General features: G+C 46.4%; 1 protein-coding gene across 1 annotated transcript; it reads right to left on the bottom strand.

Annotated features, from left to right (window-relative positions):
- Positions 1-12,816: 12,816 nt before the first annotated feature.
- BARHL2 (BarH like homeobox 2) lies at positions 12,817-17,510 on the bottom strand. Its single transcript, XM_007105403.2, has 3 exons — positions 16,895-17,510; positions 14,916-15,141; positions 12,817-13,129 (listed from the first exon to the last, which is right to left on the bottom strand). Exons 1-3 carry the CDS (start codon positions 17,508-17,510, stop codon positions 12,817-12,819), a joined length of 1,155 nt encoding a protein of 384 aa, XP_007105465.2.
- Between the last annotated feature and the right edge of the window lie 619 nt (positions 17,511-18,129).

Genomic DNA, 18,129 nt, shown 5'->3' with positions numbered 1-18,129 from the left:
TAAGTCAAGAACAAACTATGTTACATAACTAGCACAATTTTACCACGTGCTATTCTTCTCATTGCCATCCACAAGATGTTAGCCAAAAACCAACTGAAAATTAAAATTAGATTTTAAAAAAATGTGTACCATATCACCACCACCGTTAATAATGGTAACAAATATTCACTATACACTTAGAAGTCTCACATTTTTTTTGCCAGGTACTTGAAATATAATGAAAGATCAGACATGGTTCCTCCCATCAAGAAATATATATCAAAAAAAACAAAAAACAAAAAAATACAACAAAAAAATATATATCAACTTGCAAACATCACTTGCATATGCTGTTTTTAATTAATCAATGAGTCCACATTCAATCATGCTAACTTTACCTACTTTACACTAGGCACTGATCTAGGGATTGGGGACAAAAAGACATATATAATACATATTGAGGATAATTTTAGATGTTAATTTACTAGTTACAATCAGAAAGTATGCACGGATTAATGTTCTTGATAACAATCCAGAATTTAAGAAACCAGTATTTAGAAAGAAAAAGATTTGATGACACTTTCTTTAATAGGAAACTGTTTCATTTCATCATTCCCTGACCAATCCATAAGAAACATTTTTCAACTTGCTAAAGAAAACTGCCATTAAGTATTTTCAAACATAAAGACCAATGTCCCTCATTTTAGAATGAGATTAGGAAGGAAACCTCAAGAGTAAAGCTATTGGCTGAAAAATTAGTTGAGATAAATGTTTATGTGCAGACTGTGTATTCATGGTAAGCTGAAAAGTTTTCTTAGTGAGGAAGTAGTCAAAGTTTACAACACTGGTGTTAAGTTGTAGGGGATTCCTAAAATGCTGTCACTGTTAACTGCAACAGATGCAGCTGAGCTAATTTTTTAAAAACCTGAAATTCAGAAGGTAGTAGATCAGACTTCCACCCATGTAATAGAAAATGGATTCTCTTATACAGATTCACTTTCATATAGTTATTGAAGGGCTGATCTCAGTAGACTGTAAGCCAATCACAGCACTTATTCAATATAGAATAAAGAAGGTCACTAATTACAGTTGCCAAAAGCCAAAAGTCAAGTTTTCTATAGATATGGCTAAGTCACCAGGTAAGCAGTGAGAGTGTATGTCTTTCCTAAAACTGATATCACAAACATATGGAATTAAGATACCTCACAAATTCAAGTCCTTCAGAAATCTGCTCTCTGCATAGTGCCCTATACTACATATACTCTTATAGCCATCTTGAGAAACTTTAACTTTCACTCCACTACAGTCTTAGACTAAGTCACTCTAAGAAGCTCCTAGTGAAAGATAACATTTATCAAAAAAAAAGGAAATGAAAAAAGTATGATACATATTTCTAGATTTCATCTTACTATGCATAAGTCATTCTACCTTTTGACTGATGAGGAACTACACAGTCCAGTCATAGTCAGAATTCTTTCGGCCTAGGTAGCAAGTTGAGCCAAAGAAAAGTGGGGGAAAGGGTCAATAAATTTGGTGCTGAGGGAGAAGACTAAACATTATTTTTCTGGGCCAACTGTTCTAAATTTGTTTCTAAAGGCTGATCTGTGTTGCTCTGAAAAACATCATTTGACTCTCAATATATTCCAAACACAGAACAAGAATTTTCATTATATCAGGGCCTAACTATACAACAATATGAAATACGCAAATTTAAACTTTCTTTTAAAATGTTAAATTTTCAATATAAGGGGATATATCAATATTAAAGACATTTTTGTATCTTTTCTAAACACTTATTATTCATATCAAGAGTATCAAACCAATGAATAAAGAATGATTATGAATCTTACAGACCATATAAAAAAATCATTCTATAATGAATGAAATCCCTAATCTCTAAAACCAAACATTTATTAGTGTTTCTAACACAAGCATCTGGAGCCAGAAGACTGACTGTAGAGAGAGAGGGGTTTTTGTTTGTTTCGTTTTTAACATCATAGCATTATTTCCCTCTGACTCATAAAGCCTAAGGTATTATCCTTTTGTGATGCTGATATTGGGAAATAAAAAAACATTTATATTATGGGCTCTGTGATATAATGAAAGATGTGTACTCTAAAATACAAGACAGAAGAACTATGATTTGATCTTTTCTGTAACTCAAACTATGTTAAAGATTATGCCTCATAATGGGTTTTTATTACGTTTTGTTCCATAAAGCATTTCTAGTCACCATAATGATAAGCTATTTCAACGTTACCCATATAAATCCAAATAGAGTTTTCAAACCAGAATTCCATGCAGAAATCAGCCTCAAAGCATTACAGCATTTTTAAACATTTAAAAGTGCTATGAAATTTCCTTGGATATTGAAATATTTTACATGCATCAGGGACTCATATAGATATTTACGCAGGATAATAAGGGTATGCACAGATACACAAATCAGTGCAAATTTGTCTATATAGATGAAAAGATGCTTCTGTTTACATACGGATATTCATGAAAATTAGGGGAAAAAAGTCAAAACTAAATAAATATTTAATATGTCAGCACCTGTCATATAGTTTTGTGTGTGTGCTTCACCACTACTGACTAGCAGTAGTACTGCTACTCTAACCAACTTCATTAAACAATAAAAGAAAAGTAATAAGTCATTTCACACTCTGTCTGACCATTATACAATAATAGCAAGATTTCATGCAAGGGTACAACATTATGCCCATCTGCAATCACAGTCTCTTTGCAAAAATCTCAATTCACACTTCACATGCAGCTAACCTTGTTACCATCCCTTCCTAAATCCATCAGTGTTGCAGCTGCACGTCTTCACAGCCCAACATCTTAAAATTCATCACTTTGGCACCTTAGCATCACTATAGGTCAAGATAAAGAATCCAACCAAGAATAATTAAAGGGCACCCAGATGTTTAGTTTACTTATCTCAAGCCTTTCCTTTAACATATTTGAATTGCCTATGTGTACTATGCCTTTCATATTTTTAAGATATGTGCAATGTGATTATTTTAAGGGTATGAGACCTGGAACAATACATTTCAGAGTTGTTTTTTTTTTCACAAGTATAGTTCTTTGTAGTTGAAATTTGAACAAGAGGCGTGATAATGAGTAGGTTGAGGGAAGGAAAGGTGTTACCTCATTAAGGTAATTACTAAGACATCCCCACCATTATATCGGTTTGAAAATGTGGCAATTAAAGCGCCCTACATGGGCTCCTGGAGACAAGAGAACAGGACAGTTCTCTTGGAACTTCTATGTTACGGTTAATGTGTGTCATGTAAATGAAAAGGTAGACTATTCCTATTTAATTCTTTTCCTCAACTGCCCACCCCCTCCCTCAAATTTCTTTGTGGGTTATGAGTTTGTATTTTTTTTTTTTTATTTAACCTGAATTTAGTTCTGATGAAAGGTGCCAGATTGACAGTCCTAGAAGCAAAAGCCTTCTATTTACCCACAGAATAGCTGGAGCACAGAAAACAGTAGGGCAAACTAGGCAAGCAACATGCTACCAACCTAAATCAGAAGAGACCTAACCTTCTTCCCCTTCTTTAGTCAGGCAAGTCTTCTCTGGTGAGGAGGCTGCCAAATTCATATTCAAAGTCAGGGAAGTTTAAAATACACATAAAAAATTTGTAAGTGGTGTTCTTAGCTTACTTCACCACAGCATATACGGGCTCACATAGCTCTCAATTTACTGAGGTTTAACTTGCACTATTCACTGAAACCACTACCTTTGGTCAGTAATTCATCTCTCCTCTTGAGCTGGTCATCTTGTTCTTTCATTGCTTCCACTGCCCTAGTCAAGATAAATAATAAAGTGATACACCAAATAACATCTAGAATCCTTTCTCTAGAATCTTGCTTTCACGCTCACTGAAGCATTATTCATCTCAAATTAGGGAAAACAATTTAAATGTCCAGTGATGAAAGAATGGTTGAATCGATTATGATACATTTATGGGAGAGAATCTTATGTATCCAACATTATACTTACAAAGAGTTTTAAATAATACAGAAAAACAGTTGTACCAAAAGCATAAATGATATCCCAGATGAAATATGATCAAAATTATACAAAAATTCACAGCAAAAATCTAGAAACAATAGATCAAATATTAGCAGTGGTTTTCTTTGAGTGACAGAAGATGAACTTTTTTCTCTCTTCAGTATTTAAAAATTTTTCCACAGTGAGTGTGCATTACTTTTACAAAAGAAAAGTTATTTTATTAGATTTTACAAAAAGCATGGTTTTTTTGTGTGTGTAGTAGGATTTGATCACATAAATTTAACTCCATTAAAACTGAAAGACAAGAATCATCTGGAAAAGCTGTAATACTGTAGCATCTCTATCCTTCCCCTTCTCTATCTTTACAGAAAAAAATGGAAGCAGGGAACAGGGATTGAAAGAAAAACTAAAAAACACAAATCAAATATGTTGTAAAAAAAAAAAAAAAACTAAAGTTTAGAATAGGTATTAAGCTAGATGACCTTAGAGATTCCTTCCAATCCTGAGTTTGGATCAAGATCAGTTCTGTTTAAAATCCAATTACTTACTAACGTGGTTGTTGGAAAATATCCTTTTGCCAAATTTCTGGGCAGAACCAAGAATCATGTTCCCCTAAGGGACTAGATCATTCATGGAAGGAAAAGAAAAGCCTGTAAAACATGTTACCAAATAAAGGAGATCCTTCCTGAAATGTCACCGACATATGCAGCACTGCTGTTAATAAGCAGTGTCTTGAATAGTTGGGGTTTTTTTAATCCTGTTCCAAATTATTAATTAAGAGTAAGACCCAACAAATTTACAAGCTTAATTCAACTTTTCAGCATTGACATCCCTCAAGAGAAACGCTTGGCCCATCACCTAAACATCCCAGACATATAAAATAACAAAAGTCAGGAGGATAAAAGCAAGGCAGGAATGAAGAGCAGAACAGATTCTGTGGCCCAAGGCCTTAAAAGTCTTCGGAGGCCAGAGCTTCCCTCTATTGAATTCACTCACCTGAGGCTTCTCAACAGATCCCTGGCCAGCATACCTATTACCAGTTCCTGAAATGAAAGCAGTCATTATTGCTTTACTAAAGGAAGTGGAGACATCTTAATGTTTATACAAATTCTAAACGAATTTTACCCTAATAAATATCTTCGTGGGAGGACTTTGGGCATGTGAAAATAATGGTGCCTTGCGCAAGGATAAATACGCTACGAGAAGCGCGAGGAGCTGCAGAATGTCACCCCTTAGGCACCTTCAGAGGCAAAGGGTTTTAACCTAAACTGGTAACAAGAGACGGGTAAAGGAAATGGGTAATGAAAGGTCGGGCCTGGTCTCTGCAACCGGCAAGCCTGGGAAAAGCCTGCCCCGTAGGCGGAGGAAGCCAAAGCTCCGCCAGCGGCGGCAAGGTCGCTTTCGTTCCTGCGCTCTGATTGGGCACGGCTGAGGTGGGCGGGTCAAAGATTGCCACGTGACAGGAAAGGGTGGAGTTGTTTCCACTGCAAAGACCAGGCTCTTGGAGATCTGCTCCAACGTACATCTACAGAAGTTCATGAGGGAATCCAAAATATGGATTGCCGGAAATTTCAATAGCAATCCCCAAAAGAAGAAAGACAAAATGAATCACCCCATGGCCACACTTACCCACTTGTGTTTTACGTGATTTTCTGGGCCAATCTATTGATGCATAACAATGAATGATTATGTGACAATTATGCATTTATTCGCATACGAGCATGTATAATGTAATGCCATAGTGTGTTCAGTCAAGGCTGGCGAGGAAGTAGGTGTCCCTTTGAAATCCTCTTAATCTAACGGAAACGACTTGGTAAGCTTCTATCAGTAGAACGTTTGTGGGAAATGGGGCAGATGAATAATAATTTGATGTTTTTAAGTGATTGTGGCTCTAATACACCCTACTTCCAATGGACATCTCTGTCTCTGTTAATATCTGGGCTAGAACCTCCCTGCCCATAGGTCTGCAGATGCCCCGGGTTGGGGGGTGGGGCGGAGGGAGGAGAGGAGCAGAGAGGGGGGAGACTAAGAGTTGGTGCAAGAGGAAGTTGGACAATCAGATCCTTATTTACATCTTTCAGAAATTATGACATGCCTATTTTCTCAAATGAGAGGCATTAGGAAAATCAAAATCTTCATATTAGATCACTAGAAAGTCATTTCCTAGCAGTTCACTCAACCGGAAAATGGCCTAGTGAGAAAGAGACCTACTATGGTCTTTTCACTTGGAAGACCCCCACAGCTGGAAACTGTACCAAGTAGTTTAACTTCCCTACAGTAGGAAATGAGTAGCACCGACTTCCATATCCTTTTCCTAACACTCTATCAGCCAATTGGCTTTAGAATGTAGACTATTTGTCCATAACGGGCATTCTAATTTTGTGGCATAGGAGTGGGGAAACAATTCATCACCACTGCCTAATTGCTCTCTCCTTAGGTGGTAGTATAAATACACATTACTCCATAGAAAACTTTTTCTCGCATTTCACATAACCATGCACACCTTGGAACACCTTTTTCTCCAGCCCCTGGAGGCACTAGGGTTTCCCCAGTGGTGCCTGACTTTCAAATATGGATAATCCACGCTGCCGCTAAAAGTCTCTGTCAGCATCTAAATTCCACTTAGCATTTCCATTCCTCCAACTCTAAAGGGAAAGAGGAAGAGGAGAGCCAGAGAGGCAGTTGAGGAAGTGGGAATAATCAACAACGAGGAGCTGGCTTCCAAGAACTGAGGGAAAACCTGAAGGAGGCATTCATTTGCAGCCTTGAGGACTTGGGGGGTTGGGGAAGGGGGAGTATGAAGTGTGATACAGATATGAGCTTCTACCTGGGCAACCATTATTTTATCATCTTCATAGGAGAACGCTTTATATTCCCTCCTGAGCCCACGGAGATGTGAGAACAGGGGCCCCTGCTCTGTAGGCCCTGCCCAAGCACCGTTCGTGAAGGTATTTGGATTCCTGTCCCTGGTCTATATGGTCCCTGTCCTGACGCACGCATTTCTCCCCGAAACACCGTCTGTAACGGGGAGCGGGAACTTGGGGCGGCGGGGCTGTCCCGCGTTAGGGGTGGGGAAGGAGGAGCGCTGAGGCCTGGCTGGGGCGCATACCGCGGGAGACCCAGCGCCGAGCCGACGCGCTGCAGTGGGGCGTGGGAATCGCGGAGCAAACCGCGGGCTGCAACGTGTGTGAGAATTGCTGGGAGTGGGAGAGAGGATCCCACATCTAGGGCTTGTTCACTAAAGAATCCAGGCGGCCAGACATAGGGGTGTGGGGGGGGATGCGGGAAATCCATCAGCTCCGCAAAGTGACAAAGCCCTTCTATCGTACATCAAGTTCAATCTCGGGCTCGCGAAGATTCTCCTTTTTCAGTGGAGCTCCTGCGGGTACTGGACCAGATGGTAGCGGGAGCTGGGAGAGTCCCAAACCGGCGGAGAGGAGACGCGAGGTGGAAAAAGCAGTGGAGATCAGGGCCTCAGCTCAACCCAACCTGCAGTGCGGCCGTCTCGGGAGCGCTTCTCCTGGGTTTCCATCGGCCGAGGCGGCGCTTCGCAGAGCAGGGTCGGGGCTGCGCGAGCGGAGAAAGTAAAAAATGCCACTGAGAGCGGTTCCACTGGCGACTTCGCTGCGGCCGCGACGCCAGGGCTTCGAAGCAGCAGAACTGAGGCCCCTCTCCTTCCCAGTCGGCTTCCACTAAGAACTTATTAAATAGGGACGGTTTAGAGTTGATCTGTCACTGAGCACTACTTACCCGAGATCTTTTGGTTTTTGAATTACTTTATTGATTGAAGATTTTGTTCTTTGGAATGTGACCCTGTTTGGACTTAGAGCTAATCAGGAAGCGCCGCCGGGGAGGGCGCTTTGTAATCACTTCGCGGACCTCCCCCGCGGGCGCCGCCGACCCTTCCCCGGTGCGCCCCCTGCGGTCGCCTAGGCTTTGCAGGGAACCCTCCAGCCTCCGGGACTCCGCTCCCCCGCGCGCCCTGGGAGCTGTCTGTGGTGCTAGGAGAGAGAAACGGGAGAGGGAGGCCCGAGGGGAGACAAAAGGAGAGGCAGAGAGCAGAGAAACTGACAATGCGAGGTTGGCTGAGACCGTCCACTCAGCAACACTCAGACTGACAGAGGCCTTCAAAATTCAGCCGGAAGAAGGGGAGGAAAAAAGTCCCTTCTGGGTCATCTCATCTCCCTGAGACAGCTGACCTGATTTTCCAATGCGAAAGGCCAGTGATACCTCCCTCTCTCTGAACGCACACAACTCTTACCCCACACACTTAGCCCTACTAAACCCTGGGGGTGTTCAACCTGCCAGAAGAAGGGAGGGGCACACAGGCCCCAACTTCAGGGAAAGAGGCATGGGTAGAGAGGAAGGCTGGAACTGGCCAAAAAGCAGGGACTGGACAAAGACCTAGTGGGAGACTCAAGAAGTCTAGAGGCATTGTTCCAGGGTTCATGGAGTAAACCCTGGAGAAGCCCCCACTTGCCCTTCTGCCTAATTTTCTAGCCAACAGCCAAGACACCCGACAAACCAGCTTTCCCACACCAAGAATTCAATGCTGGGAGGAAACATCAATTCCGTAGGAGGCTCAGCTCTGCCCCTGATCATGCCCACCAGTAGTGAAAAGTCAGTCTCTTCCCAAGCATGTTGACTTCAAGTCATGCCGGGCTTTTTAGAAAACTAAGCAGCTCTCTTCCAGTATATTTTTGTAACCACGTGGCTTCATAGGGACTAAAGTTTCCCTAGCCCTGGGGAGACCTTTTCCAAATATTTTTAGAAAGTTAAAAATATAACAAAACAAACCACTCACAAGCTGCCTGTTTAAAGAGGGGAGGTGGGATATGGCAGTCTCCTGGGGAAGGGCTGCCTAGGCAAGAGTCAGATGGCAGGGAGGGAGGAGGACAGAAGTCTTGGTTTGAGGGTAAACGGTTTTATTTGCAACAGAGGAAATCAGCTATCTAATTTGCCATCATGTGGACTTTCATTTTAAGGACAGGGGGAGCAAAAATAAACTGTTACAAGGTGGTAGGTATATTTGCTGGAGGCATGGAAGCAAGCAGCAATCATAACTTTGCAACTTATTGAAAATTGCTGGCTTGGGCTAGAACACCTGGCTGCTACTTGGGGAGTTAACTTCTTACTCCATACTCACTACAGGTTTGTGCTAGGTTTACTAGAGTCGCAGAGCTGATCTTGAGGAGAGCAAATGTAAGGGGCCTTTGTGAGTGTCTAAACATCTCTCTGAAACAAGTTTGTTCTCCTGTGTTTCTGTAGCAAGCAAAGAATGCTCCCTGAAAATCCCTGTTTTGCCAGTCCCCAGCTTAATCAAAGGAACAATCCAAATGGAGTTAGCCATGGAGTGCCCTTCCAACACCAGCTGAAGGTGGGGAAAAGAAAAGAAGTGCAGCTCCCAGGGCCAACAGACCTCTGAGCCTCCATAACTAACTCTGGATCTCCCTTGTAAAAAGACCTTTGTCTATTATCCTGTTCCTTGCTTTTTGGAAAACTTGCTGTTGCACTCCTCACCTTTTAGCCAACACCGCTACTTTGTTGGGCAGGCATGGACTGAAGGACCCCTTTTGATGGAAAGGACTATGTTTGCATTTGACTTGTAAGCAATAGTTTGGGGATGTTTGAATAGAAGGGCACCTGCTGAGGTGGTACTGCTGCAGAAAGAAAAGAATGAAAAGAAGGAATCCAGCACTCAACTTTCTTCCTGGGACAACAGTCCTGCCACCACACACACACACACACACACACACACACACACACACACACACACTCTCATCAAACAAAAACTACATTCCAGCCGCCAGAAGCTTCTGCACTGACCCTGGGGAGGTGTCAGATAAAGGGCCCCCAACCAACAGACACACACACACACACACACACACACACACACGCACACTCCTTTTGCCAACTTCTATGCAACAGGGAGTAACCAACACAAATGTAGAAGGGGAATTTACACTTTCAGCTGCATGGTTTAGGGGGTGAAAGAAAACATGACTTTGAAGCGAAAGCACATTTGGGAGGACTCTGGTGGATCAAACCTAATTGCTAGCAGCAGTGGAATATGAGGTTAATTAAGAAACCTTGGTCTCTGTAGACATAGTGCTTCCCCCTTCATTGTCCACCTATGGAGTCCAAGTTTGGCCTTGAGAGTGAAGGGGTAGCTGGCAGGCTCCTCAGCAGAGTGGCTGGCAGGCTGCTGGCGGGCTGCTGGTAGCAGATGGGTGCTATGGCCTGGTTTGTATTTGAAGGTTTGTTTATGTGCATTTCCCAACCGGACTTGAGGTCTTTCTTTGTAGGGAACTTAGAATGTGTGAGCTCCAGTGAATTCCCAGGTCCCCCTTTCCCCCCCACCCCCGAAAATGACCAGCCCTGGAGCCAGTGCATCGAGAAGCTGTAGCACCCCCAAGCCTTGGAGAGTGCCTTTTTAGGCCCAGGCAGACCATTTGTGAACTATTTAAGTGTGATTGTAAAACCCAACAGCAGCTAAGACAGAACAAGGAGAGTCTGCTGAGTACCCAGGCAATGGCATTCCCACTGGACACAGTAGCGCCCAGCTTCCAGCCCAGCCCAGCTGTTTGAGTTTGTCCCAGCTCAGCAGGAAGAAAATGAGAAGGGCCAGTCCAAACACTTTTGTTAGAATCAAACAAGACCAAGACCACTTTTAAAGCAAATTGATGAGCTGGAGAGAAATCTGCAAACTACTCCCTAATTAGCCCAGGTCTGATCAAGGCTGCGGAGGCAATTTCCTCCTGGATTTCACCTTTCTTTCCTTCTTCCTTCCCTCTCCTCCCCAACACACACTCCCACAGCACTCCACATTTTTTTAAATGTTTTTATAACTCTACTAAGATTCAAACATCAGAGAAAGTTGGAAAACGGGTCTGGATGGTTTTAGCTGCAGGTCTTACTTCTTTGACTATGTACTAGGGCAGAAGTGAAGATGGAGATGTAAGGATACCCAAACGGGGATCCAACTCTCTGACTACTCGAGAAGTGACCTTGGGGCTGGGGAAGGTGGGAGAAGCCCCGGAAATGTACACCCACCCCCTCTAGTTCTTCCTCGTCTGGAGTGCTGAGCCTCTTGGGAGCTAGTGGGGGAGGGGGGCCTGTGGCTGAGGTCCGGCTCTGGCCGAGGTGCTACGAAAACGTACACACTCATTCTCACACACTCACTCACACTCACACACACACACACACACACACACACACACACACACACACACACACACACTCCCAAAGCAGGGAGCCGGCCTCCACTACCCTCTGGGCAGGGCCTCTCATTTTGCGGTCCCAAAAGATCCAGGGACGCGGATAAAAAGCCTGGCACACCTGTCTCGGCCAGAGTTGCATTCCGCTCCAGACATCCCAGCACAGCCAACTCACTAGGACAAGAGACTCGGCTCGGGGCTAGGGGTTGGATGCCCGCTGGGGAATGAGAAGGCCACGATCAAAGCACGACCAGGGTTTGTTAGCTAGGCCTCTCGAGTCCCCCCGGGCTCCCTAATTGCGCGCCCTGCAGCCTCCTGCTTGCAGGCTGTCCTGCCGCGCGGGCGCCCGGCCGTGGGCTGCAGAACAGCTGCGAGGCCCGCATCTCCGCCCGCTCGCCCGCCCGCAGCCCAGCCCCTGCCGGCGTCTCCGCTGCCTAGGGCTCCGAGCCCTCACCGCCCCAGGAGGAGCCCTAGGAGAAGGAGGAGGGGCGTACAGACCCGGTTCGGCTGGGACTGCCAGGCAGGCCGGGACAGCAGGGAAAGTTGGCCGCCTACTTGGCAAGCACCAACAGCCGACAAGCGCAGATTTTCTCCTGCGGCCTCACGAACTGATCTGAAATCATCCACTTAAAAAGAAAGAAGTTCACACATATCGAATAACGGCTCGGAAGAGGCCACCGTGAAAAATGGAGCTATTTTTATACAAGTCAGCCCAACATCTTTACAGATTTTGTAAATTCCTAATATTCCAGAGGGGATTTTGTTTTCCTAAACCAAGTGACACATTTCATCGTAGTACATTCTGCTTCAGTAAAATCAGCTCCCTTGGATTTCATCGCTTGTTAAAAAAAGATAAACTTTATTTCTGTAATTTTCAATCACAAAAAAATCTATATTTTTGTCTAAGCATTTATTTTACTGAATCAAAAAGACATGAAAAGAAAAATCATGTTTTACTAATGTATATAAGTGACTCTTTTTTGGACAACATATAATAAATATGATATATCACTTATCACTCAGTCTTTCAAATGTACATTTTTTTTCATATTATGGAGCATGCCACTTTTCCAAAAGAAAAAAGGTCATGAGAAATCAGTGCAAAGTTCTCAGTTACCCTCCTCTTTTCTCTGGGGCAGTCGGAACGTCCACGGCAACGCCCTCTGCCTCGGAATTTGAGGCTGTTCATCTACAATTCTCTCTGCCTGTGTGGTTTCCTCTCCGTGCCCTTCTTTCTTCCCTCCTTACCCCACCCCCCTCCCTCCCTCCTGCTTGTCCCTAAAGTCATTTTTTAAAAAGAACTTGAGGTTTTGTTTTTGTTGATGTTTTCACTTACTGGTCGCACTTTGTGTGGAGTCGGCGTTTTCGCCAGTCACACTGCTGTGCGGGAGCTTTCCAGCCCTGTCTCTGGGGGTGGGGAGATGGAGAGTGGAGGGCTGGCTCCTCTTTGGGCCCCCCCTCCACCCGCTGGTGAGTGTCTTCCTCTCTTCTTTGCTTCCCGGTTGGCTGCAAGGGAGGCCGGACAGCCTGGTGCCGGGAGAGGAGGGGCAGCTGTCCGGGTCGGGGAGGGGACAGGGAGGGACAGTGACTTGCTCTTCACCGGGGATGCGGGGTGCCTGGGATGGGGTTGGACAGGGGATTGAGGGCCGGCTGTCCCCCAGGCCCCAGGCCGTGGATGAGCACTCGGGGCACCAGGGGCCGCTGAAGCTGGGGATGGGGCGCAGGAGGAGTCCGGTACATGCTGCTGTACATGGCGGCGGCCGCCGCGGCGGCGGTAGTACTGTCCATGCTGCCCAGCAAGCTTGGGTGGTAGAAATAAGGCGACGGAAACATCCTCTGCAGTGCCGAGTAATTCCCTGCCTCGGCCAGCAGCTCCAGGCCCACCGCAGTCTGCCGCTTCCACTTGGTCCTGAAATAAAAGCAGGCGTGCGTGCACCCTGCAGCTGTGGGCACTGCCCAGGCACCAAGGCCCGTTCTCCCCCATCACCTGCCTCCTCTTCCTCGGGGAGCACAGGAAGACTTAGAGACCGCTGAGAATCAGGAATGAAGTACACCTCCTGGCCCCCTATCCCACCCTCTCCCTCCCAGAATCACCCAAATCCAAGTCAGTTTCCCAAACGATGCCATCAATGTCTGAGACATTCATAAATAAAATTCTCCAATCTTTGCTACCTTTTCCTGACTTTTTGCTCTGCCGTTGCCCCCCCCCTTATTGTTTGGCTACTTCCTGAAACTTTCCTGGAGGCCAACGGAGACCACTCTTTCTATAGGCAGTCTTCTCCCTCCTCCTCTAATTTCCTTCCCCAAGTGGCTCCCCAGCAATCCCAGAGTGTCCGCTCTCTGCCCCTCCCCCTTTCCTCCTGGCCGAGTGAGAAGAAACCGTAAACAAAGGGACACAGAGACTCCTGGCCTTGGACCCCTGGCCCTCTTGGTCCCCAGGGCTGTGGAGACACATCTCTCTCACCAGCCTGATAGGACCTTACAGCAGGTGTTGGGGGGGGCGGGGTTAAGAGCCAGGAAGGTGACAAGGGTTTCAAAACGGAATTCGTTTGAGGGAGGACTCTCCCATGGGGACAGTACCTCGGGGCCATTCCAGGAGGGGAAAAATGCATTTCAGGATCTTTTCTCCTCTGAGAGAGAGTAACAATTAAAACCTGTGATCAGCTCTTCTCGGTCTCCTCCCTCCCCCACCGCACCCCACTAGGAAGAATAGGCAGCAGGCCTTTGCTCAGATGCCTCCTGACGGAAAGCAGGGCTGGTGGGCCCTCCATACCCGGCAGCTCCAGCCAAATTAATAAACATATCGCCCATTTTAAATTGGCTACAAATGACACTAATGTTTTCCGACAGAATTAGGGTGGCTGAAACCGTATGTAATGAGACAGAAAATTATGGTAAAGATGACAACTGGATGGGCATTTCCAATCACACTTATGGACGATTAGAACACAAATGAGAGAAAAGGAGGGGGAGAGAAAATCGAGACAAGGGAGACAACCGTCAGGCTTGGAAACTCGGCATAACCTCAGCCCCAGACTGCACACGTTGGGTTCACACTGCAGTTCAGGGGCCTACAAGTACTGTCAGCCCCTTTACTAATTTCCTTTCAAGGGAAGCCGTGGTTCCTGGAGGGCTCTGAGGTGGCCAGAATAGGGGACAGACCCTCAGTCTAGATGCCTAACCGGCTGCCAACTCTACCTCTCCCGACTGCCTCACAGGCCAAGAAAGCACTTTTAAGCTGAAGCCAGTGGGTCAGCTCTTCCAGGATGGATACAGCCAGACTGTGTGACCGGCTATAGATATTTGGAACCATCCTGGGGCAGGCCCAAAAGGGTGCAATGCACAGGTTTTATGGGCCTGAGTGTCTCCGGCACCTATGTCTCAGTTTGAAAAGGTGTGGCTTGATTGATTTGGGGGCAAAATGGGGTAAATTTCAGCCACTCAGGTTTGAGGGAGAAACTAGCATATTTGTTAAGGACACTTAGAAGTGCAAAACTCTCCAAACTCCAGCTACCCAACGATCCCTTTCACCTTGGAGGTGTGGCTAATCCCTTCTCCAGCCAGAAAGCCCCCGACTGCCAGCTCAGGGCCCTCTGAGTCCTTAGTGTCTCCGAGGCCAGGAGGGAAGAATATCGGTGTAGTAGTCTTGACCTGGATGGCCAGACGCCTTTGCTCTCCCACACAACCTCCCTTACCTGCGGTTCTGGTACCAGGTCTTGACCTGGGTGTCAGTGAGATTGAGCGCAGCTGCCAGGTCCATGCGGTCCTGCACACTCAGGTACTTCTGTCGCTCAAAGCTACGCTCCAGTTGATTGAGTTGGTGGTCGGAGAAAGCCGTCCTGGCTTTGCGAGGTTTTTTGGCTCTCACAGGGGGACTCTCTCGGCTACTCGTAATCTCCCGGTCTCCTTCCTCCTTTGTTCCTACGTAGAAACCCAGACACGGCCATAAGGTAGCCTGGAATGGGGAAGGATGGAGTGTCCTCCTGGCACACACTTCCACATTCCCAAGCCAGCTGCTGGTCTGGGGGTGGGGGAACTATACTCTGTCACCTTCCTTATAAACATACTTGGACCTTAGCCAGTATGGAGGAAGAGGACCAACTGCTGGCTAGGGAGTGTGGAGCCTTGTGCAGAGCTCCTAAGAGGGTTCCAAAAGAGTGCTGGATCTTCCTGTCTTTGGAAATGAAAAAGAAAAAAAAATACTTTATGATAAAGTGTCCTTTTCTTAATTGTTTCCTTGACTGGGGGGAGACCCTGTCCTTTTCCATTACTGTTTTCACTCTGACTTCATATTTTCTTATGTGCTAGTTTTTAAAAGGTCTTTCAACTTTTTTTTTTTGAGAAGGGGGCACTTTTTTTCATTTTACTTCTCCTGTTTACTAAAACTTATAGGCATTTGTTTTCCTTTTTTCAAATGCACTTGGGAAATGTTGGATCAAGCTCTCTGCAGCTGCTTGCATCAGGTCTCTTAAAGCTTCAGAAAGAATGTCTCCCAGACGCTGCGTTCAGCTCAAAATCACTGAGCCCATCCAGGTGACAGCCCAGAGATTTCCGGATTCTATTTGTCAACTTTGGTTTTTTACTGAAATGCTGGGAAATCGATATGTCAATCCCTCTGTTTGTACCCGTTTTTGCTGTGCTCCTTGATCTTCCCTGCAGGAAGAACCATAATCTCTCTAATTGACCCACTGGGGAGGTTGGTGCACAAAAAATCGCCAGACCAGACTGTACATCTGTTTTGGGCACTATTATGCTAATGATACAATAGTAAAATGAAGAGGCAACATCCTACCTTCCAGTCAGCACACATCTTTCCCAGAGATGACAAAGATTAATAATAATAATAAGCTTATCAGTAAAGGGAAAAAAGAGAACTCTCCTCATATGTTAACACTCTTTGCCATGCAAAGACCAGAACACTTACGAAATTCTCTGGGGAGAAAGTGGAAAAAGGGAGTTGAAGGACAATTCCATTGCCATCTTCTGATTTTACAAAAATAGATATCCAATTCCATAAAATTTTACTTTCATAAATGCTACCTCCCAATTTACTTGTAAGGGGCCAAAACTCACTGAAGTACAGATATTCAGTTAGCGCCAAGGGGTAGGAAGAGTATATTTTTAAATTGAAACACTACTTATAATTTTTTACCGTGTGGCCTTCCCTATATTAATCACGATCTAATGATTTTTTTAAAAAAGTTTCCCTGTTAATCGCTTCGGAATTTTTCCCTTCGCTATATCTGATAATTCCCGTTCCGGTGTTTAGAAAATACGGTGTGTAGGAAGAATGGAATGATTTGCATTAAATAATAAGCACCACGTTGTGATCACACCCCTAGGCACTACGAAACACTGAAGTATTTCCCGTCAGATACCCTCCGCCTCTGCCCCCTTCCTAATAAATTAAAATGAAGTAAAACAAAGAAAGGAGCTGGATGGCGGTGAGGGTTGGGAGATAGAAATGTAACAATAATCATTACTTGGGACGAGTCCCCAAATCGCACGCCCAGGCCTCCCTCCCGCTTGCAGTTTTTGACCGTGGCGCTATCGCCTTAGAAGCTGAGAATCGCCTTCGAATCCCAGCAGAGATTCGCGGGAGACAGAAGGGGAGACAGGGAAGCAAGAGGAGGAGAAACTAGACGGCTGAGGGAGCCGAGGCGGCGCGACTCACCGTGGCATTTGATGTCGCTCTGGGACTCTTCCCGCTTGTCGAGTTTGGTTTTGCTATCCTCCTGCTCGAGCTTTGGCCTGAAGCTCTCGTGTGCTGCGTTGCTCTCCTGCTTCGGGGTGTGGTGGGGAGAGGAGACGCTGGTGCTGTACGGTGCACACGCCGCCAGAGGTTTGCTGTCGCCCAAGATGTCCTTAATTAAAAAAGAAGAAGTGGAAGTCCTGGGGACCGAGGCGGCCGAGCCCAGCTGCTGGGCGGGTGGCTGCGGCGGCTGCGGTTGCGGCGAAGGCTGCAAACTTTGCGTGGGGGCCGCGGCTGGCGGCGGCGGCGGCGGCGGCTGTTGGCTGTGGTGGAGGTGGTGGTGATGCTGGGGGCCGTCCGCTATCACATGCGGTTCCGGGGGCTCCATGGCGACCGAGATGGGAGAGGAAGGCGCCGTTCCTACAGTATCAATCTCCGAACACGGAGACGGAGTGGCCTGACTCCTAAAATCCGCGGTCCTGGCCTCGCCGAGCGGGCGGAAATCTCCATTCATCATGCCGGGGCTGCCCGAACTGGCACTGGACAAAATCGTGTCTATTCCAAAACTCGACCCGCTGGCCCCTTCCATTGTTGTCATTTCTACATGAGGTCCACGCCACTCCGCCGCTCCGCTGCCGCCCCGACCAAGCAAAGGAAGCTATCGATCGTAAAACAGAATAACACGAAACAATGTTGTCGCCGCTTAAAACACAAACAAACAAAAAAAGTGGGGCGGGGAGGGAAGAAAAATTGGGAGGTGGCAATCCGTGGACACTTGCGACACTTTTTTTTTTTTTACCCTAATGAAAAAGTAGGAGTTTGGAGAAAGGAAGATAGAGGGAGAAAGTTACAAAAATTGTTGAGGAAGCACCGAGCGTGCGCTCCAGGAACGATCGCGCACGTGGCGCGGCGGTGGCGGCGCAGGAGAGCCAGACGGAGGTGCAGGCAGCAGGAGGTGACCCCGACGCCGCCGCCGCTGCTGCCGCCGCCAGGGTCTGCCCACAGCCTGGCACCAGGCGGCAGCGGCGGCGGCGGACGTGGCAGGTGCAGCGACCGCGAAGCCCGGGCAGCCGCGCGCCCTCGGAGCTGCCCAGCGGCTCCCCGAGGTGGTGGCCGCGCGCGACTCGGACGCCCCGGTGCCGAGTTTCTGAACTTTCTTGGAAAGTTGTGGAGCAGACACCGCCGCAGTGGTCGCGGCAACAAGAGGAGGAGGAGGA

This window comes from Physeter macrocephalus, chromosome 4 (genome assembly GCF_002837175.3).
Source record: "Physeter macrocephalus isolate SW-GA chromosome 4, ASM283717v5, whole genome shotgun sequence".
NCBI lineage: Eukaryota > Metazoa > Chordata > Mammalia > Artiodactyla > Physeteridae > Physeter > Physeter macrocephalus.
This window is presented reverse-complemented; position numbering and strand designations above follow the sequence as displayed.

Excerpts from the sequence above, each read along its gene's own strand:
- BARHL2 (XM_007105403.2), bottom strand. The coding sequence starts at position 17,510 with ATGACAACAATGGAAGGGGCCAGCGGGTCGAGTTTTGGAATAGACACG. Across the intron at positions 15,142-16,894 it reads GAGCGACATCAAATGCCACG|GAACAAAGGAGGAAGGAGAC; the intron begins GTGAGTCGCGCC and ends GTTTCTACGTAG. Across the intron at positions 13,130-14,915 it reads ACCTGGTACCAGAACCGCAG|GACCAAGTGGAAGCGGCAGA; the intron begins GTAAGGGAGGTT and ends CTTTTATTTCAG.